This window comes from Sardina pilchardus, chromosome 19 (assembly GCF_963854185.1).
Source record: "Sardina pilchardus chromosome 19, fSarPil1.1, whole genome shotgun sequence".
NCBI lineage: Eukaryota > Metazoa > Chordata > Actinopteri > Clupeiformes > Clupeidae > Sardina > Sardina pilchardus.
The window spans coordinates 3,042,091-3,064,059 of NC_085012.1; the positions used below are offsets into that span (position 1 = coordinate 3,042,091).

At 42.5% G+C, this 21,969-nt stretch overlaps 3 protein-coding genes across 3 annotated transcripts in view; 2 read left to right on the forward strand and 1 right to left on the reverse strand.

Annotated features, from left to right (window-relative positions):
- Window positions 1-1,193: 1,193 nt before the first annotated feature.
- On the forward strand, window positions 1,194-3,472 carry LOC134066499 (E3 ubiquitin-protein ligase TRIM39-like). Its single transcript, XM_062521860.1, has 4 exons — window positions 1,194-1,227; window positions 1,567-1,812; window positions 2,053-2,317; window positions 2,844-3,472. Exons 1-4 carry the CDS (start codon window positions 1,198-1,200, stop codon window positions 3,470-3,472), a joined length of 1,170 nt encoding a protein of 389 aa, XP_062377844.1. The 5' UTR covers window positions 1,194-1,197.
- Window positions 3,473-7,855: 4,383 nt separating this feature from the next.
- LOC134066469 (tripartite motif-containing protein 14-like) lies at window positions 7,856-11,033 on the forward strand. The gene is made up of 6 exons (XM_062521819.1): window positions 7,856-8,119; window positions 8,265-8,354; window positions 8,566-8,811; window positions 9,068-9,090; window positions 9,221-9,357; window positions 9,801-11,033. The coding sequence occupies exons 1-6, from the start codon at window positions 7,910-7,912 to the stop codon at window positions 10,586-10,588; spliced, it is 1,494 nt and encodes a 497-aa protein (XP_062377803.1). The 5' UTR covers window positions 7,856-7,909; the 3' UTR covers window positions 10,589-11,033.
- A 4,656-nt stretch (window positions 11,034-15,689) lies between these two features.
- The window catches only part of si:ch73-173p19.2 (V-type proton ATPase 116 kDa subunit a 1), a 37,250-nt gene continuing 30,970 nt past the window's right edge, over window positions 15,690-21,969 (reverse strand). The window contains exons 17-18 of the mRNA XM_062520990.1: window positions 19,287-19,458; window positions 15,690-15,876 (exon numbers count right to left, since the gene is read on the reverse strand). Coding sequence (XP_062376974.1) covers window positions 15,795-15,876; window positions 19,287-19,458 — 254 coding nt within the window. The 3' untranslated portion in view covers window positions 15,690-15,794. The remainder of the gene's footprint in view (window positions 15,877-19,286; window positions 19,459-21,969) is intronic.

Sequence of the window (21,969 nt, forward strand, 5' to 3'; positions counted from 1 at the left end):
ATGTCAACTATCAGACTGGGTGTTCCTCTGGTGCTCTTCAGTTTGGGGATCTAAAAAGTTGAAACATTTTGAAATTCTGAGGCACTCATAAGGGTTATATGTCTAAAAACATATAATCTCACATGGACACAGTATTCATTACCTCCACCAAGGAGGTTATGTTTTCATCGGGGACCGGTGTTTGTTTGTTTGTCTGTCTGTCTGTTTGTGAGCAAGATAACTCAAAAAGTAATAGATGAATTACGATGAAATTTTCAGCGAATGTCAGACATGACCCAAGGAAGAAACGAGTACATTTTGGGAGTGATCCGTAATTCCGTCGGGATTCCAGAGCCGTTTATGTGTTTCGCTTAGGGGTCTAATGGCATTGTATGGCCACATAGTGGCGATCTGAATAGTTTAGGATCAAATGTATGACAACCTAGGAAGAACAGTACAGGCGGAGGTCTGCGCTCTCTGAGTGCTTTTCTAGTTTAAAGCATGCGTACACCTTTCGGCATTAATATCTTCAGAGCATGATAACAGACCATTTAGTGCTATGGAATTCTGGCATTATATTTCTGTGTTTGTCTATAGGCATTCCATGGACTATATTGCGGGGTGTGTATTAATGCCTTTTGTTTGGTTGCCAATAACCTGAAAGTAATTCAGTAGGAGGAACCGTTTTTTTTTTTTTCACTGTGGGTGTGGTTGAGTTTTAATTTTGGTGTCAACATTCTTCAGTCCAACATGAGCACAGCTCCCTGACTGCTGGCCTCTCCCTCCTCCAGCCCAACAACTCTCTGCCTTCACAGATATGAGTTCTGTCTCTAGCGACTCTAGGCGATCCTCGTCTCTGTCCTTGTTTTCGGTGGCCTCATTTACCCCCACAGGCTGCAGTCATGGGAAAGATGCGGTGGTGTTCTGTGCCACCTGCTCCATGCCACTATGTGAGCACTGCTTGGCTCATGTGGGACATCGCAGCCACAAGTTCAAGACCATGGAACAAGCATGCAGAGACAAACTAGTGAGTACCCACTTATTTCATTTCAATCTGTTTACTGTTATATGTGTCGCCAAATTCAAGTCAACACTACTATGAAGGAAATACCGACTAGTTTGTTGCACAGGTCATACTCATTAACACTGGTTTTGCAGGATACGATTGCTGGGCAACTTGAAGAATGTTCTGACAGGAGCCAGAGTAACTCTCAACGAATGGTGGAGAGGAAAGAAGAAGACCTTGAAGTGAGTGAATCCTCTTATTTGAGTTGGGTTTCTTTAATGAAGACATTCTGTTCTGAAAATCTAAAAAGCAGACTCTGCAGACAGAGACCCAGGAGTGTTGAAAAGCCTCACCATGTTGTGTCTCGTAGCTTCATCTCACCATATTGTGTCTCTTATATTCATCTCCCCATATTGTGTCTCTTAGCTTCATCTCACCATATTGTGTCTCTTAGCTTCATCTCACCATATTGTGTCTCTTAGCTTCATCTCACCATATTGTGTCTCTTGGCTTCATCTCACCATATTGTGTCTCTTAGCTTCATCTCACCATATTGTGTCTCTTATCTTCATCTTTCTCAGAGGGACTTCCAGACGGTGCGAGACAGTTTCACTGACCAATACAGAGAACTGGACGAGCTGCTGAATGGCAACAAAGAACAGGCCATCACACTGTTGGAGGCCCAGAGGCAAGGCCAGCAGAAGCACCTGTATGTTCTGGCCGAGGAGGGTGACCGCTACAAGACACGGGCCAACCACCTGCAGACGCTAATAGCAGATTTGGGGAAAAGGGTGTCGTCACAAGACAACTCTTCTACATGCATTCTGGTAAGAGTCGACAGCCCCAGCAAATATTTACACCCAAAATATTCCTACTGATGACCAACAAGTCTATCGATAGATGTCATTCAATATAGTAGGCTACCAAAAACAGCTGGAGATTTAAGTTATACATCATTGTATGATATTATTGATGAAACAATAACTAAGTTAGTTATCATTAACTTGGCTTGTGTTTTACTTACTTATTTAACTTGTTTTTATTTCTTTATTTATTTTACCTTGCAGCATGAAATTCAGGCACATCAAAGCAGGTCTGCACATTTGTATCACCCAGGATGCATGACAATATTACTATTAAGTCAACTGGACCTCTTTAAAGATGAAACTATTTTCTCAATTTCTCAATCTTACAGTGTCAACCTTATTGATGAATTCTACAAGAAAGTCAACCAAAAAAGCATGGTTGACAAATCAAGGTTGGAGGCCCTGGAGAAATCCATCCAGCGTATCGTTGATGAAATCGGTGAAAACTTCCCTCAACCATGGCAATGTAAGAAGTGAAATTAAACAGCATACGTGTCATGATGCCATGTTTCCATACGGTAGTGTAGTAGGCTACTTGTATTGTAATACGGATGTAGTCATGTTTCTAGTATTGCAGTGTACTACTTCTTGTGATACTGATGGTTCCCTCTGCCTCACATCTGGCTAACACAAAAGACAGCTAATGCTGTAAGGCTCTCTGTCTCTCTCTGTTAGTTTATGAGGACCTCACCTTTAAGCGTAATGTGGTTGTGGTACTAGACTGTAATGAGGACCTCACCTTTAAGCATAATGAGGTTGTGGTACTAGACTGTAATGAGGACCTCACCTTTAAGCGTAATGTGGTTGTGGTACTAGACCGTAATGAGGACCTCACCTTTAAGCGTACTGTGGTTGTGGTACTAGACTGTAATAAGGACCTCACCTTTAAGCGTACTGTGGTTGTGGTACTAGACCGTAATGAGGACCTCACCTTTAAGCGTACTGTGGTTGTGGTACTAGACTGTAATACTCTCTCTGTCTCTGTCTGTTAGATTATGAGGACCTCACTTTTAATCATCATGATCCTGACAAAGCAGACGGTAGCCTGATGATATCTGATTCCCAAATCAGCGTCAGCCCCCACCGCTCGTCCCCCAAAGTCCCGTACCAGACTAAAGAAACCCCGTTCTACATCCTGGCCAAGCAGTGCTGGAAGACGGGGCGCCACTACTGGGAGGTGGACGTGGGGCACTGCCGCACCTGGGCAGCTGGTGTTGTGGAGCTGGCCAATGGCAGCCGGCCGCCATCACAAGCCACACTAATGCGCCTGGGACGCAACAAGAGGTCGTGGATGCTGGAGTCTGAGGACGGGGAGCTGACCGCTCTGCACAACGACAACCTGAGCAAGATGAAGAAGCAGGAAGTGACACGACTCGGGGTTGACCTGGACATTAACAAAAAAAAGAGCGGCATGCTGACCTTCTACGATGTGGGCAGTGGCGCGGTCCTGCACACATTCTGCCTGCACTTCAAGAAGAGCTTGTTCCCCGCCTTCAGTCTGACCAGAGTGGACGGCCAGGTCCAGAGTCTGCTGCTCTGCAATCTGGGCCTCAGGACGGAGAGCGAGTATGATGGGGTCGAGACTCTTGCTCAGACACATGGGAGTCATTTTAGACAGTAGATTCTCACAGTGGCGTGTCTACAGTCCCACCTACAGATCTGCAATAGGTCTGTAGAGTGACTAGGGCCCAAAACTGAGAAATGCGTGTTTGTAGTCTCAACCCCTCTACAAGATAGGGGATTTTTTACATCATCGTAAGCAGGAACTACAACACTGAAATCTGTATTTCTCCCATCTCAGGGGAAAATGATGGAATAATGCACGACCATTTCAACAGTATGACTGAGTTTCTAACGATACAGAGCTTAATGCAATTGGGTGAAGCGCCCCTTTAAGTATGACAAGTAGTCCGTTCTAAAGCTCACTCAAGTACTGACAGTAGAAGCACAATGGAGGCCTGGTGGGGTGACAGCCACTCCAGTGCTATGGTGCACACACTTCATACACGATGTCTTTGAAGCTTCACCAAAGGGATGGCTGCCATTCATTTCCACTGCTGCTGCCTTCTATAGGCCTGTGATGATTTATCCAACTTAATAGGCCTGTGATGATTTATCCAACATGTTTTATAGACCTGTGATGATTTATCCAACATGTTTTATCGGCATGTGATGATTTATCCAACATGTTTAATCGACCTTTGATGATTTATCCAACATGTTTTATCGGCCTGTGATGATTTATCCAACATGTTTAATCGGCCTGTGATGATTTATCCAACATGTTTTATAGGCCTGTGATGATTTATCCAACATGTTTAATAGGCCTGTGATGATTTATCCAACGTGTTTAATAGGCCTGTGATGATTTATCCAACATGTTTTATAGGCCTGTGATGATTTATCCAACATGTTTTATCGGCCTGTGATGATTTATCCAACATGTTTAGACAGGCATGTTTACGTCACCCCGCGAGCCTGTGTTGGCCTTGGTGTGCTACTGTACATCTGAGCTACTGTATGTTTGCTAGGCCTTAACTCATTACTGTGCTACTGTATGTTTGCTAGGCCTTAACTCATTACTGTGCTACTGTACTGTATGTTTGCTAGGCCTTAACTCATTACTGTGCTACTGTATGTTTGCTAGGCCTTAACTCATTACTGTGCTACTGTACTGTATGTGTGCTAGGCCTTAACTCATTACTGTGCTACTGTATGTGTGCTAGGCCTTAACTCATTACTGTGCTACTGTACTGTATGTTTGCTAGGCCTTAACTCATTACTGTGCTACTGTACTGTATGTTTGCTAGGCCTTAACTCATTACTGTGCTACTGTACTGTATGTTTGCTAGGCCTTAACTCATTACTGTGCTACTCTATGTGTGCTAGGCCTTAACTCATTACTGTGCTACTGTATGTTTGCTAGGCCTTAACTCATTACTGTGCTACTGTACTGTACGTTTGCTAGGCTTTAACTCATTACTGTGCTACTGTATGTGTGCTAGGCCTTAACTCATTACTGTGCTACTGTACATCTGAGCTACTGTATGTGTGCTAGGCCTTAACTCAGCCACTTTCTCTTCACTCAGTACTGTGTCCTGGGGGGGCATCAGGTCAGAACATCCTGGAGTTGCAAATATCTAATATGCTGAACGGAAACTCTGGCTATTGTTTTCTTTTGCAGATTAGCCTTCTTCCTAGTCTGGCTTTTGTGGTGTTTTTTCATGATTCAAAGAATGTACCCTGCTGAAAAAAACAGCAAGAAACCAACTTATGCTGGTAGCTGGTTTTAGCTGGTCTTTGCTGGTTTTCTCCCAGCTATTGCTGGCCTTTGCTGGTGTAGCTGGTTAGGCCACCAGCTAGACATGCTGGCGTGACCATCTGAGGAAGCTGGTTGTGCTGGTGTGACCAGCGAAAACAAATCCTACAATCTGGATCCAAGTAATCATGATGGATGCCTGAGATATGGTGATCATACACACACACACACACACAAACACACACACAGATGAAAGAAATATTAAAGGGAGGGTCCCTTTCATATCATGGGCAAGAGCTCCGATAATTAGCCATTTTCAGGTGATGTCAGCAGCTGGGTGCTAGTTCGTCCGGTAGCAATATGCAGTCATAACATCATTTAACTTTACTCTCAAATCAAGGCAGCTACGAGAGCAACGATTGCAAACGATAACTGAACATAACGTTAGTCCTAACGTTAGGAGACCCCTGCTATAGATAACAGCAACTTCAGCTAGCTAACATGTTAGCACCGAAGATCAAGTTGGTTTGATATTGGATATTCGGATACCCAATGAAAGACCGTTCCTTATTTTGAATCTCTGTCGAATATCCAATAATATCAAACCAACTTGATCTTCGGTGAAGCTAGCTGAAGTTGCTGCTATATATTAAGGATTAGGCTACTGACTTTACTCTCAAATCAAGGCAGCTACGTGACGGCAATGATCGCCAACGATAACAAGGAAAATTAAGATGATAAATACACGTGAAATATTAATCTTACCTCAAGAACTGTAACTGTATCACCATAGCTTTTGCTTATGCTGGATGAACTGATACCCAGCACAGCTTCAAAGCGGAAAGTGTCTCAAATTGAGTAATCCTGTTTCTGACCATTTGGCGAAAAATATTAAACTGTGAGAATCATTAAGTCATTATACATTAGTAGCCTACTTATACATTTATCTAGTTGCAAACAGTGCGCACATCCAAAATAAAGGTGCAGGAAACAAAAAGTTAAGATCCAAAAAAAGAGTAAAAGAGCAGCCGTGGCCTACTGGTTAGGGCTTCGGGCTTGTAACCTGAGGGTTGCCGGTTCGATCCCCGACCAGTCCACGGCTGAAGTGCCCTTGAGCAAGTCACCTAACCCCTCACTGCTCCCCGAGCGCCGCTGGTTGGGCAGGCAGCTCACTGCTCTGGGTTGTGTGATTCACCTCACTGTGTGTTCACTGTGTGCTGTGTGTTCACTAATTCGGTTATATTGGGTTAAATGCAGAGATCTGAGCTTCAGTCCCTGAGTAGCCTACACATACGTGTACGTCATGTTTAGCGACATGCTACGTTCTTATTTTACAGTTTTTTTTCCGATTTTTTTTGTCATGACTAATGTTCAACGCTTCTATAAATAAATACCTAAATAAGAATAAGCTATAAAATAATACAGGATTTTTTTACCTGGAAGATGTTTGTGTATGGAGCGGCCACTTGAATTTTCGCTTGTGTTTGCCGCCATATTGATTTTTTACCGTAGTATGTTAGACTCTTCTGACACCACCAGATGGAAGCATAAGTGTCCACCTACGTGTCCAAAACATCCCCAATTCAGTAGTGAACATGATTGTGGACATACGAGCTAAAAAGTTCATTATACATTAGTTATACGTTTAGTTACCAGAATTTTAAAAATGTCCGGGGAGAGGTCACCCAGACCCCCAACCCGGTCTGACCTACCAACAGCTCTGTCTTTATGGCAGATTACATTATGTCTGACCTACCAACACCTCTGTCTTTATGGCAGATTACATTACGTCTGACCTACCAACACCTCTGTCTTTATGGCAGATTACATTATGCTCCGCAAAACCGTTTAAAGCATTTTAGCTCCCTATTTTATCAGAGGACTTCTGTTTAAGTCTGGATTGTCTGACAGCAGCACAGTGTTCATTTCCACTAAGGATGAAAATGATTTCATCATATCTGATTCATCATAGCATTGTGCATGGGGTTGGGGTCCCATGCTGTGGGTCAAGTTCTCTTTTTGTCCACAGGGTCACAGAGTCCACCCCTCAAATTTACAACTGACACTGGAACCCAAACCACTGGTCTAGACCCCTGAACCCCAACCACTGATCTAAACCTGATCTTGAATTTCCCCTTGGGGATCAATAAAGTATCTATCTATCTATCTATCTATCTATCTAAACCCCTGAACCCCAACCATTGTTTCTGAACCCCTGAACCCCAACCACTGAACTAGACCCCCCTGAACCCCAACCACTGGTCTAGACCCCCCTGAACCCCAACCACTGGTCTAGACCCCCTGAACCCCAACCACTGGCCTACGAGTGTTGATGAGAGTTATGTTTTAAAAGCCTATCATCTCACCTAGCTATTCTTTAACACCTGCCTACGCGTGTTCATGAGAGTTATATGTTTAGAAAGCTTTACATCTCACCTGCCTACGCGTGTTCATGAGAGTTATATGTTTAAAAAGCTTTACATCTCACATGGCTATTCTTGTAAAACATGTCTACATGTTTCGGCTGCACTGCCTTTAGAGCATGGTAAAAGTCCATTAGTGTTGTGGAATTCTGACATTATATTTCCGTTGTGTTTCCGTAGGTATTCCATGGAACTGGTGTCTTCTGATTTGTTGCCAGTCAGTAGAAAGTGATTCAGTAGGAGGAGACATATTTTCCCCTGTGGGTGTGTCTTGAGTATTATCGTCGCTTCACCATTCCAACAGCTCACATGAGCACAGCTCCCTGACTGCTGGCCTCTCTCTCCTCCAGCCCAACAACTCTCTGCCTTCACAGATATGAGTTCTGTCTCTAGCGACTCTGGGCGATCCTCGTCTCTGTCCTTGTTTTCGGTGGCCTCATTTACCCCCACAGGCTGCAGTCATGGGAAAGATGCGGTGGTGTTCTGTGGCACCTGCTCAATGCCACTATGTGAGGACTGCTTGGCTCATGTGGGACATCGCAGCCACAAGTTCAAGACCATGGAACAAGCATGCAGAGACAAACTAGTGAGTACCCACTTATTTCATTTCAATCTGTTTACTGTCATGTTACTGTTATATGTGTAGCCAAATTCAAGCACATTAATACTGTAAGAAGGAAATGTCCACTACTTTGCTGTGGGCCATACTCATTAACACTGTGGTTTTGCAGGATATGATTGCTGCGCAACTTGAACATTGTAAAGGCAGGAGCCAGAGTAACTCTCAGCAAATGCTGGAGAGGAAAGAAGAAGACCTTGAAGTGAGTGAATCCTCTTTATTTGAGTTGGGTTTCTTTTATGAAGACATTCTGTTCTGAAAATCTAGCAGACACAGAAGAGTGTTGAAAAGCCTCACCATGTTGTGTCTCTTAGCTTCATCTCACCATATTGTGTCTCTTAGCTTCATCTCCCCATATTGTGTCTCTTATCTTCATCTCACCATATTGTGTCTCTTATCTTCATCTTTCTCAGAGGGACTTCCAGACGGTGCGAGACAGTTTCACTAAAAAATACAGAGAACTGGACGAGCTGCTGAATGGCAACAAAGAACAGGCCATCACACTGTTGGAGGCCCAGAGGCAAGGCCAGCAGAAGCACCTGTATGTTCTGGCCGAGGAGGGTGACCGCTACAAGACACGGGCCAACCACCTGCAGACGCTCATAGCAGATTTGGGGAAAAGGGTGTCGTCACAACACAACTCTTCTACATGCATTCTGGTAAGAGTCAACAGCCCCAGCAAATATTTACACCCAAAAATATTCCTACTGATGACCAACAAGTCTATCGATAGATGTTAAGATGTCTTTACAGTAATATCATATAGTAAGCTACAAAAGAGCTGGAGATTTGTGTTAGTTATACGTCAATATTATATACAATATTATTTGTGAAACAATGACTAACTTATGAGATTGTTAAATAGGCTATGTTTTACTTACTGTTAATATTTCATCCTTTTTAATCTTGCATCAGGAAATCCAGGCACATCAAATCAGGTTAGTATTTTCTTTTTTCCAGTATACATGAAAATATTACCAACAGTAAAATATTACCAAATATTAAGTCAAGTGGACATCTTTTAAGATGAAACTATTTTAACTTTCTTAATTTTTGTCGATATTTCAGTATTGACCTTATTGATGAATTCTACAAGAAAGTCACCCAAAACAGCAAGTTTGACAAATCAAGGTTGGAGGCCCTGGAGAAATCCATCCAGCGTATCGTTGATCAAACCGGTGAAATCTTCCCTCGACCATGGCAATGTAAGAAGCAACATTAAACTCTGCACACGTGTCATGTATTGTATGATGTCTGTAGTATTGGAGTGTAATGCTTGTATTGTAATACTGATGAAGTCATTTGTAGTGTACTTGTATTGTACTACTGATGTAGTTGTTGTTGTAGTACTGGACTGCAGTACTTGTCTCTCTCTGAGTTTATGAGGACCTCACCTTTAAGCGTACTGTGGTTGTGGTACTAGACTGTAATGAGGACCTCACCTTTAAGCGTAATGTGGTTGTGGTACTAGACTGTAATGAGGACCTCACCTTTAAGCGTAATGTGGTTGTGGTACTAGACTGTAATGAGGACCTCACCTTTAAGCGTAATGTGGTTGTGGTACTAGACTGTAATGAGGACCTCACCTTTAAGGCGTAATGTGGTTGTGGTACTAGACTGTAATACTCTCTCTGTCTCTGTCTGTTAGATTATGAAGACATCACCTTTAATCATGATCCTGACAAAACAGACGGTAGCCTGATGATATCTGATTCCCAAATCAGCGTCAGCCCCCACCGCTCGTCCCCCAAAGTCCACTACCAGACTAAAGAAACCCCGTTCTACATCCTGGCCAAGCAGTGCTGGAAGACGGGGCGCCACTACTGGGAGGTGGACGTGGGGCACTGCCGCACCTGGGCAGCTGGTGTTGTGGAGCTGGCCAATGGCAGCCGGCCGCCATCACAGGCCACACTAATGCGCCTGGGACGCAACAAGAGGTCGTGGATGCTGGAGTCTGAGGACGGGGAGCTGACCGCTCTGCACAACGACAACCTGAGCATGGTCAAGCAGTCTGAACAGGATATGACACGCCTCGGGGTCTACCTGGACATGACCAAGAACAGCGGCCGACTGACCTTCTACGATGTGGGCAGTGGCGCGGTCCTGCACTCCTTCTGTCTGCGCTTCAAGAAGAGCTTGTTCCCCGCCTTCAGTCTGACCAGAGTGGACGGCCAGGTCCAGAGTCTGCTGCTCTGCAATCTGGGCCTCAGGACGGAGAGCGAGTATGACTCCGGCGTGGACACCAGCTCTAGGGACGGGGGCAGCTCTAGATCAAGCTCTGTCACCTCAGACTCAGAATCCTTCGAAATGTCAGAGTTCTCTTCAGATTCTCACAGTCTGAGCAGCTCTGTGTCGTCCGTGGACTCTCCCCTGCCCACCTCCGTGGACTCTCCCCTGACCAACTCCGTGGCGTCTAGATCTGGATCCGTAGACTGAATTGGGTAGACTGCGTAGGACACCATGCTCCCAGATTTCATATTCAGGCTGGAGTTAAAAGCACATCATGAATATTGTAGAACACAATATAATCAATTTCTGATGAATATTGTTGATCCATTTCTGACTTTTCACTTTGCAAAGCACTTATTTCTTGCACGAGTTAAGCTATGTTCAACAATGGTGAATGGCCATTTATATTCATCTGCATTTCTTATCTCATGTGGGTCTATGTTTTAACTATGTAAAAATATAGGCTATTCAAATGTTTCTTGCACTATTGTAGAATGCACTTCGGTGTCCTTGGACCCTACAGCCTTAACTGGACATCTACTGACAGGAGCAAGATTTTGTAAAACATGTTGTTAAACATACTGTTAATTAAACATATTGTTATTTATTTATTTAATATGCAATTGAAAATAAAATATATATCAAAAAACAACATATGAAGTGAAATCTTCTATCATGCGGTACTATCTGTAGCCACCTTCACATAGCCCATTCATGTGTGTGACATTATCTGAACTGCTCTGACTAAGGGCCTCTGTTACACTTATCTACAATCTAATATCATGTTTCACAAGCTTTTGAGCTCAGGGAGGAAGAGTCACTTAACACAACAATCTAATATCATGTTTCACAAGCTTTTGAGCTCAGGGAGGAAGAGTCACTTAACACAACAATCTAATATCATGTTTCACAAGCTTTTGAGCTCAGGAAAGAAGAGTCACAACAATCTAATATCATGTTTCACAAGCTCACTTGACACACAATGATCTAATATCATGTTTCACAAGCTTTTGAGCTCAGGGAGGAAGAGTCACTTAACACAACAATCTAATATCATGTTTCACAAGCTCACTTAACACACAATGATCTAATATCATGTTTCACACTGAAACATTCATCTCAAGCACCTGCAGCAAAGAGCTTTCACCAAAATAGTGGCCTGAATATATCTACAATTCGTGTAGCTATCAAGATAGATAGATAGAGTCTTTATTGTCCTATAAGGATATTCTTCTTCAAGGTATCGTGTAAAACAAAATCCAAGTGGGTGCTCTAGTAAGGATACACATAAGTGTGGCTACTCGTCTTGGGTTGGTTCTGTTTCATAACCATATCAGGCATCAGTGTATAAAAATAGTTATTCTCTGTCACTTCGGTGCAGTTCCTGAACCATCATTCATATTTTGCACAATAGTAAGTGCATTTCTGATCTGGAAAAATGCACCAAAAGTGTGAAGTTGTGAAGTTCCCTTCTAGGGTTTCCCCTGCAGATACTTCTTAGCTCACTTTGGGAGCGTCATTTAATGACCTCGCTCTTCTAGTTATGCAGCCATTTCATCTCCGCGTTTAATGATCTGGCTCTTCCAGTTTTCCATCTCCGAGTCTCTGTGTTATTTACGGCCACATTAGAGAGGGAAAGATAGAGATAAGCTACTGCAGAAAGTGAGACAATGAGGAAGTAGATTAAAGAGACAAGGATATGAAATGTGCTGGAAACGGTTTCCACTGGAAAATTTCAGATCGGCTAACCTGGAAATTAGGTCCAATGTCCAAAAGGAAGTAAAATAAAAAGGATGTGATGTCATCTTACAGGGGTAGTTTGAACATAGGACCTCATTTCCAGGTTAGCTGGTGTGATGTTTATGAGTGGAGGCCGTTTCCAGCACATTTCATCCAGTCCTTGTAGTTGCAGAGCTCGCTGGTGCTAGGCTAGGTATGTGCCAGGTATGTGCCAGGTGCAGTATGTGACCGGTGCGGTATGTGCTAGCCTGCCACTAGTACCAGTCGTACCCCCTCCACCGTGCACCCAAGGCAAATCAATTAGAACGCCAGACTATCTATGTACACATCTGTGTTGACAGAATAATGTTATAAATAAAAATTGTTTCAATGTTGAATTTTGCATTTTGTGTGAGCAGTTGGATTTGTGTGTAGAGTTTTGCCAAATAGACACAGAACTTTGATAATGTATGTAGCAGCTGTGAAACTATCATAGTTGTGTGTACAGTGAGCTTTGGTAATGTATGTAGCAGCTGTAATACAGTGGTGGTCATAGACATTTTTGTTTTGTTTTTTATTTGCACACAACGCTACCATGCGGTTCATACAGTACATAGTGCAGGGAATACACTAGAGAGTGTGTGTGTGTGTGTGTGTGTGTGAGAGAGAGTAGTGTATATGTATAAGAGTGAGTGTGTGTGTATGTGTGGTGGTGAGTTTATATGATTCCTTGTGTTCATTGATGTGCATAGGGAGCAGGTGAAGCTTTTGAGCACAGGGAAGAAGAGTCTTAACACACAACGATCTAATATCATGTTTCACAAGCTCACTTAACACACAACGATCTAATATCATGTTTCACAAGCTCACTTAACACACAACGATCTAATATCATGTTTCACAAGCTCACTTAACACACAATGATCTAATATCATGCTTCACAAGCTTTTGAGCTCAGGGAGGAAGAGTCACTTAACACACAACCATCTAATATCATGTTTCACAAGCTTTTGAGCTCAGGGAGGAAGAGTCACTTAACACACAACCATCTAATATCATGTTTCACAAGCTTTTGAGCTCAGGGAGGAAGAGTCACTTAACACACAACCATCTAATATCATGTTTCACAAGCTTTTGAGCTCAGGGAGGAAGAGTCACTTAACACACAACCATCTAATATCATGTTTCACAAGCTTTTGAGCTCAGGGAGGAAGAGTCACTTAACACACAATGATCTAATATCATGTTTCACAAGCTTTTGAGCTCAGGGAGGAAGAGTCACTTCATAACACACAACAATCTACAGATGGGATATCTCACCAGGACACAAAAGGCATCTCAGCGCAAAAGCATTAAAGGGGTAGTGTGCAATTGCCAGGTTAGCTGGTGTGATGTTTATCAGTGGAGACCACTCCCAGCACATTTAATCCAGCACTTCTAGTTGCAGAGTTCACTGGTGCTAGGCTAGCGCTAGTCAGCAGTATGTGCTATCCTGCCACTAAAAACACTGCAGTCTTATCCACTCCACAGTACACCAGAGGCAAATCAATGATAATGCCAGACTATCGATGTAGACGTCTGTGTTGATAGAATAATGTTAGAAATAAGACTAACCTTCCGTCGCATTGCAATAACTGTTGTAGGCCTACTTTGTATGCTGTGGTCGGTCGCAGGCATAGGTGTGGAGTGGGCTTCTCTGTTTACTTTTCAGGCAGTAACCGGAGCAAAGTGAAATTCCGCCCGCCGCTGAGAAACTAGTCCCTCAAAATGTAATGCGATCACTGAGATGCAAGGCTAGTTTTATTTTTAACTTTATGCTGTGGAGTAGGTGAGAGTGTTGTTGGTGGCAGGCTAGTTTTATTTCTAACATTATGCTGTGGAGTAGGTGAGAGTGTTTTTAGTGGCAGGCTAGTTTTATTTCTAACATTATGCTGTGGAGTAGGTAAGAGTGTTTTTAGTGGCAGGCTAGTTTTATTTCTAACATTATGCTGTGGAGTAGGCAAGGGGGCAGCGAACGTTCTGAGAGTGTAGACAGTATGGCGGCCGCCATGCTAACGAGAAGACCGTGGCTAGCTGGCCATTCCATTGAATCCTATGGGGCGTAAGCGCCACTTTGACATCAAATTACGTTAGAGCTGAAGCGTTTTAAGCCTTTATATGAACATTTTCTATTGTCGGGGTACATACTACATTGTGAAATTGACATAATAATCTCGTAACTGTCTTATCGGCTGAGTAATTAACGTTTTTCGAAAGTCAATGCTAAAGTGTTAAAGGCGCATGCGTCCAGCGAGAGTAAAGCGTCGCCATAGGTCAGACTCGGTCAGACTACGTGCCTACGTCACATGTACGACATCTGAGCCTGCGCAGGAGACCTATGACGGAATAAGAAGACCTAAAAAAAACGTTGAAATTTGCTTCCTCGGTCTCTGCTGCCGTCTACGGGATAGCTCTGTCCATATATTTTACTGTCTATGGGAGTAGGTAAGAGTGTTTTTAGTGGCAGGCTAGTTTTATTTCTAACATTATGCTGTGGAGTGGGTAAGAGTGGTTTTAGTGGCAGGTTAGTTTTATTTCTAACATTATGCTGTGGAGTGGGTAAGAGTGTTTTTAGTGGCAGGCTAGCACATACTGTTGACTTGCGCTAGCCTAGCACCAGCGAACTCTGCTACTAGAAGGACTGGAGGATTATGTGCTAGAAACTGTCTCCACTGATAAATATCACACCAACTAACCTGGATATTTCCAAAATTCCAAACTACCCCTTTAACAAGCAAATAGTATCTTCTGGTGCTATCCACATTGGTCCACATTAGTTTAAAACAATCTATGTCATAACAAGTTTTTTTTTTTTTTTGGTATTGTTATTACTGCATGCTAAAGGTAGACATGACACATTCATGTTAAAACACACAGTAGATTTGACAGAGGTGCAGTGCATCTCTAAGCATGACTGGGACGATACTGACTCATCTTCTCTGATTTCGGACACCATTTTAATCAAATGTTGTTTTTTTCGCACATGGACCTGGCAATTAGCTGCAGGTGTGGATAAGTCTGCAGGTGTGGATAAGGAGTTAATTGGGCCACACCTATTTTGTGCCCTTTAAAAGGACCAGGGTGTTGGTTTGTGAATGTCTGATTGGTATGCAAGTTATTGTATTGTCCATTTTTAAATATTATGATAAACTGATGAAAGATCTGTTCTACTGTTGTATCTTCAAAAAAAAAAAAAAAAAACAAGATGATGGACACTACTTTTGCACAATGACCCATAATAAAACACACATTCAATACAGCCAAGCATGACCCATAATAAACACACATTCAAAACAGCCAAGCATGACCCATAATAAACACACATTCAATACAGCCAAGCATGACCCATAATAAAACACACATTCAAAACAGCCAAGCATGGAGCAGTACAGGTTGTTCAGTGTCCTGTTCAGTGACACAGAGGAGAGCACATTCTAGAGCACATTCCTAAGGCTGCATCTAGCCAAAATGGCAGCAGATATCTAGTGTTACGGCACTACACAGAGTAACAATGAGCCACTGACACACTCACAGATAAGGCCGAGTCAAGTCAAGTGTGTCCATCTGTCAATGAGCTTGTTGTGGTTCACCAAGAAAAGGAGGATTTGTGTGTCTGTGTAACTCTATCTCCACGCTGGAGTTATGAAGCTTGTCACTACATACTCATTAGGCTGTCGAAGCATAACGGAGTAAACTTGTAACCCGATCCTTTGTAGAACTTGTTCTGAAATTCCACCCTAAAAAACATGAAAGACAACATGTCATTACATTGATATATTTGTGCATTGTTGATGAGTTGTGTAACTTGAATCACTTCTCTAAGCAATATATTAGGACAGGGATTACTGAGCTATACTCTGGTTGTATTTTATGACAATATAGACATTGCAGAGTAATGGCATAGAGAGCACTGCACAAACGATTGGAACAGTGGAATTTGGTAAGAATGGAGAAGTGGGAACTAATTCCTGTAAGTCCCTTTGAGAGTAGATCAGCCGAGCGTCTGACTTAATGAGCAATGTATGATCAGCCCCAGGGCCATGACGCAATGCCAAGGTGATCAAGGTGTTCTTGCCGTAACCTATGTGCAGCTACACAATTTATAGGCTCACGGGTTCACATAGCTTAGGCTGTGATGTTGTTGGGATGGATTGACAACATTCTCTTGAGATCGCAAAACATGCCAACAGAGGCTTTCAGTGTGTGAGACTTTTCCTCTGGAGCAAATATTAGGGTCTGCAATCTGAGCTTTCAGTGTGTGAGTGAGGCTTTTCTTCTGGAGGAAATACGAGGGTCTGCAATCTGATTTTTCAGTGTGTGAGTGAGGCTTTTCTTCTGGAGGAAATACGAGGGTCTGCAATCTGATCTTTCAGTGTGTGAGTGAGGCTTTTCTTCTGGAGGAAATATGAGGGTCCGCAATCTGAGCTTTCAGGAGAAGAACTCAAGTTGAACTCTGAAGCTGCTATGCAAACATAAAATACAAACACATCTGTGAGACTGTCACTGGAATTAGCGCATACTTTCTGTTTTTTAAGTATATTTTGGGGGTTTTTTATGCCTTTAATGAGATAGGACCGTAGAGAACGACAGGAAGTGAGTGGGAGAGAGAATCGGGGTGGGATCCGGAAAGGACCACGGGGTGGGAATGGAACTCGGGTCACCAGCGTGCGGTGCAGGTGCCCCCATAGATATATAAATATATATATATTATATATAAAGCTTTATATATCTATAGGTGCCCCAGCCAGTTGCGCCACAGCCGGGGCCAGCACATTCTATGCATTACGATAATAAGCAAACTATTCATGGGTTTCATCAGGTCCCTTTCCAAAGGTGTGTAAAATCAAGCACCTTGATTATCAATGCAGACGGCATGGGGCTTGATCAATACATCCGTGGAAAGGGACCTGATGAAACCAATGGATAGAACTCAAATGGCACCATGCATGAGCAAGACCACACACTCTTATAAACACACACACCACACACTCTTATAAATACACCACACACTCTTATAAACACACACCACACACTCTTCTAAACACACCACACACTCTTATAAACACACCACACACTCTTATAAATACACCACACACTCTTATAAACACACACCACACACTCTTATAAACACACCACACACTCTTATAAACACACACCACACACTCTTATAAACACACCACACACTCTTATAAACACACCACACACTCTTATAAACACACACCACACACTCTTATAAACACACCACACACTCTTATAAACACACCACACACTTTTATAAACACACACCACACACTCTTATAAACACACCAAGCACTCTTATAAACACACACCACACACTCTTATAAACACACACCACACACTCTTATAAACACACACCACACACTCTTATAAACACACCACACACTCCTATAAACACACCACACACTCTTATAAACACACACCACACACTCTTATAAACACTCACCACACACTCTTATAAACACACCACACACTCTTATAAACACACACCACACACTCTTATAAACACACACCACACACTCTTATAAACACACACCACACAATCTTATAAACACACCACACACTCTTATAAACACACCACTCTTATAAACACACACCACACACTCTTATAAACACACCACACACTCTTATAAACACACCACACACTTTTATAAACACACACCACACACTCTTATAAACACACACCACACACTCTTATAAACACACCACACACTCTTATAAACACACACCACACACTCTTATAAACACACACCACACACTCTTATAAACACACACCACACACTCTTATAAACACACACCACACACTCTTATAAACACACCACACACTCTTATAAACACACACCACACACTCTTATAAACACACCACACACTCTTATAAACACACCACACACTTTTATAAACACAAACCACACACTCTTATAAACACACCACACACTCTTATAAACACACCACACACTCTTATAAACACACACCACACACTCTTATAAACACACACCACACACTCTTATAAACACACCACACACTTTTATAAACACAAACCACACACTCTTATAAACACACCACACACTCTTATAAACACACACCACACACTCTTATAAACACACACCACACACTCTTATAAACACACCACACACTCTTATAAACACACCACACACTCTTATAAACACACACCACACACTCTTATAAACACACCACACACTTTTATAAACACAAACCACACACTCTTATAAACACACCACACACTCTTATAAACACACACCACACACTCTTATAAACACACACCACACACTCTTATAAACACACACTCTTATAAACACACGCCACACACTCTTATAAACACACCACACACTCTTATAAACACACCCCACACACTCTTATAAACACACCACACACTCTTATAAACACACACCACACACTCTTATAAACACACCACACACTCTTATAAACACACACCACACACTCTTATAAACACACCCCACACACTCTTATAAACACACCACACACTCTTATAAACACACACCACACACTCTTATAAACACACCACACACTCTTATAAACACACCACACACTTTTATAAACACAAACCACACACTCTTATAAACACACCACACACTCTTATAAACACACCACACACTCTTATAAACACACACCACACACTCTTATAAACACACCACACACTCTTATAAACACACACCACACACTCTTATAAACACACCACACACTTTTATAAACACACACCACACACTCTTATAAACACACCACACACTCTTATAAACACACCACACACTCTTATAAACACACACCACACACTCTTATAAATACACCACACACTTTTATAAACACACACCACACACTCTTATAAACACACACCACACACTCTTATAAACACAAACCACACACTCTTATAAACACACCACACACTCTTATAAATACACCACACACTCTTGTAAACACACACACCACACACTCTTATAAATACACCACACACTCTTATAAACACACCACACACTCTTATAAACACACCACACACTCTTATAAATACACCACACACTCTTATAAACACACCACACACTCTTATAAACACACACACACTCTTATAAACACCCCACACACTCTTGTAAACACACACCAGTGGAGGCGGAGTGCGTGCAGGAAGGCGGACAGGCCCTCCATGACGAGCAGGACGGCCACCGTGAGGGCGGCGAACGCAGCGAAGACCAGCGGCAGCAGCACAGAGCCCAGGCCAGAGGTGTTGCCTAGCGCCACGTGGAGCACCATCTTCCACAGCACCTCCGAGAGCTCTGCAGGAGGAACACAACACACACACACACTCCTATAAACATACCACACACTCCTATAAACACACCACACACACTCCTATAAACACATCACATGCTCTTATCAACACAAACACACACACACACACACACACATAATGTGACATTTTGGATCATGTACACACTGTATACTCATGGGCCCATACTAAGACAGTGATCGGATGTGTTCAGTAAAATCAGGAGTGTGTGTACATTGAGGACTGAATGTGAAAACAGTAAGTGGTGAATAAGTGTGGCATTTTGACAGGTTGACTTTGAAAAACAAAATCAAGTTACTAGTACTAACTACCTGTTAGATTTTTGTATGTTAGGTAGAACATTGTTTGTGACGTTTTACAAAATGCTAAAACAGTTAGTGTATGGTTGTGCAGATTTGGTATGGGGTTATGGGGTCATGGGGTTATGGTAGCCTGGGTGTTCCTGATTTCTTTCACGCTGCTAAGGCAGTCTGGAAACTAACGCCCTATTTTTTTTGCCTGAGATAAAGGACCAATCACAGAACAGGGGGGAAAGCAAGATGATGATGAGCTATGCACAGACACATTTAGGGTGGCAGTGGCCTACTGGTTAGGGCTTCAAGCTTGTAACCGGAGGGTTGCTGGTTCAATCCCCGACCAGTCCACAGCTGAAGTGCCCTTGACTCACTGTGTGCTGTGTGTGTTTACTAATTCGATTAAATTGGGTTAAATGCAGAGACTGAATTTCCCTCACAGGATCAAAAATGGATACATTCTTCTATTCTATTTGATAGACATCCATGTCTTCCAATGAATGGATCTGGGCATTTTTTCAAATACGAGAAAATTAACGTTTGGTTGCCAGACCACGTCTCATTTGAGAAGTGGTAGGCGCTAGCCAGGCTAGGATTATGGTGTTTGAAAGACATGTTTAGAAAAGTCAGTGTGTGACAAGATTTAGTGTGTGAGCAGTTGAGAAAAACTGTAATACACATACTCTCCCATTGTCTTACACTCTTCTATTGTCCTAGAAAGTCATGTTTAAATTAAAAAGAACAGGTGACAACATTCCACCTTGTTATGTCATCTTGGCTTCACTGAAAATGAGGACGATCTGAGAATAAGTAGAAATAGGTTGAATAAGTGAGAGTGAGTGAGAACAGGCTGCTGGAATGTCCCCACTAGTCATGGTAACTGTGATGGGAGAATGTACTGTACTGTAAGATGCTTCCATGGTATGCTTGGTTGATTGATTGCAGTGACTGTTTGAGAGGCTTCTGAGATTACGCTGAAACGAGACTGTAAAACGGGGAACAGCTGGAGTGTCCAGAAGACACAGATACCCCTTTTCCACCGCCATGAACCAGGTGCTGGTTCCGGGCTGGTGCTAGTACCAGTTCGGTGCTGGTGCTACCTGCCGATGATCCAAGAACCGGCTCGTTTTTCCACAGACTGAGTGCTGTGGAACAGACTGAGTAGTGCTGCATTGCTATGTCACTGTATGCGCTTTGTATCACAAAACAACCAGCAGAAAACGAGACGTAGTGGTGGAGAAACTTATTTTGCTGAACTCTGAGCACAAAAAGCTCAAATGTCGAGAGTTCAACTGTATCACTGTATCAATTTGTGGAATAAAACTGTACGTGCCCTAAATGTTGCATGTGTATTTATTGCAGTCGCTAGAAAAACTAGCATGTTTGCCAACATTGGCCGGGTTTCCCAAAATTGTTAAGAAGCTCTTAAGTGCTAAGAACTTCTTAGGAGCGTTGTAAGAATGTTCTAAGAACGCTCCTAAGAAGTTCTTAGGACTTAAGAGCTTCTTAACGATTTTGGGAAACCCGGCCATTAACTCTTGATTAGCACCCGTCGTTATGGTTATGGATATGCTGCTTTTTTGCTGCTAGCTAACGTTAGGAGCTTATCGAAATGCCATTGAAATCCCGCTCCCAACACCTGACGTAACTGGTTCTTATCTCTGGACCAGCTCAAAGTTGGTGCTGAGTTGGAGCCTGTTTTCCTGGCTCAGAGCCAGGTTATTTTGTGTGGAAAAGCAAAGAACTGGTTCCGAACCAACACCAGAACAGCGTCGGTGGAAAAGGGGTAACAAAGAAGTGATCAAGTACAAGATTCACCATAAGTATAGTATACTGTAAGTATATATACTTTAGCATAGACACACAGAGAAGTGATCAGGTACAAGATTAAGCATAAGTATAGTATAAGTATACTTTAACACTTGGAGGTCCAGGGCCTTTTCAAGCACTTTGAGGCAGTCAGCTATACCTTGAGGTTTTTCCTCTAACTAAAAACACCTATGCAAAAGTGGCACATACTGTATGGTTATATTCTAGAGGTCCTCCTCAATAATTATATGAGAGTAAAGTGGATGTAATGATTCAGTGTAAACACAACTATTTAAAAAATTATCTTCAAATGTCAGAGGTCAAAGGTCAAAAACACACTATAATAAATATATTGAGCTAAGACTTTTGAAGTTTGAACCTTGAAAACAATGGTG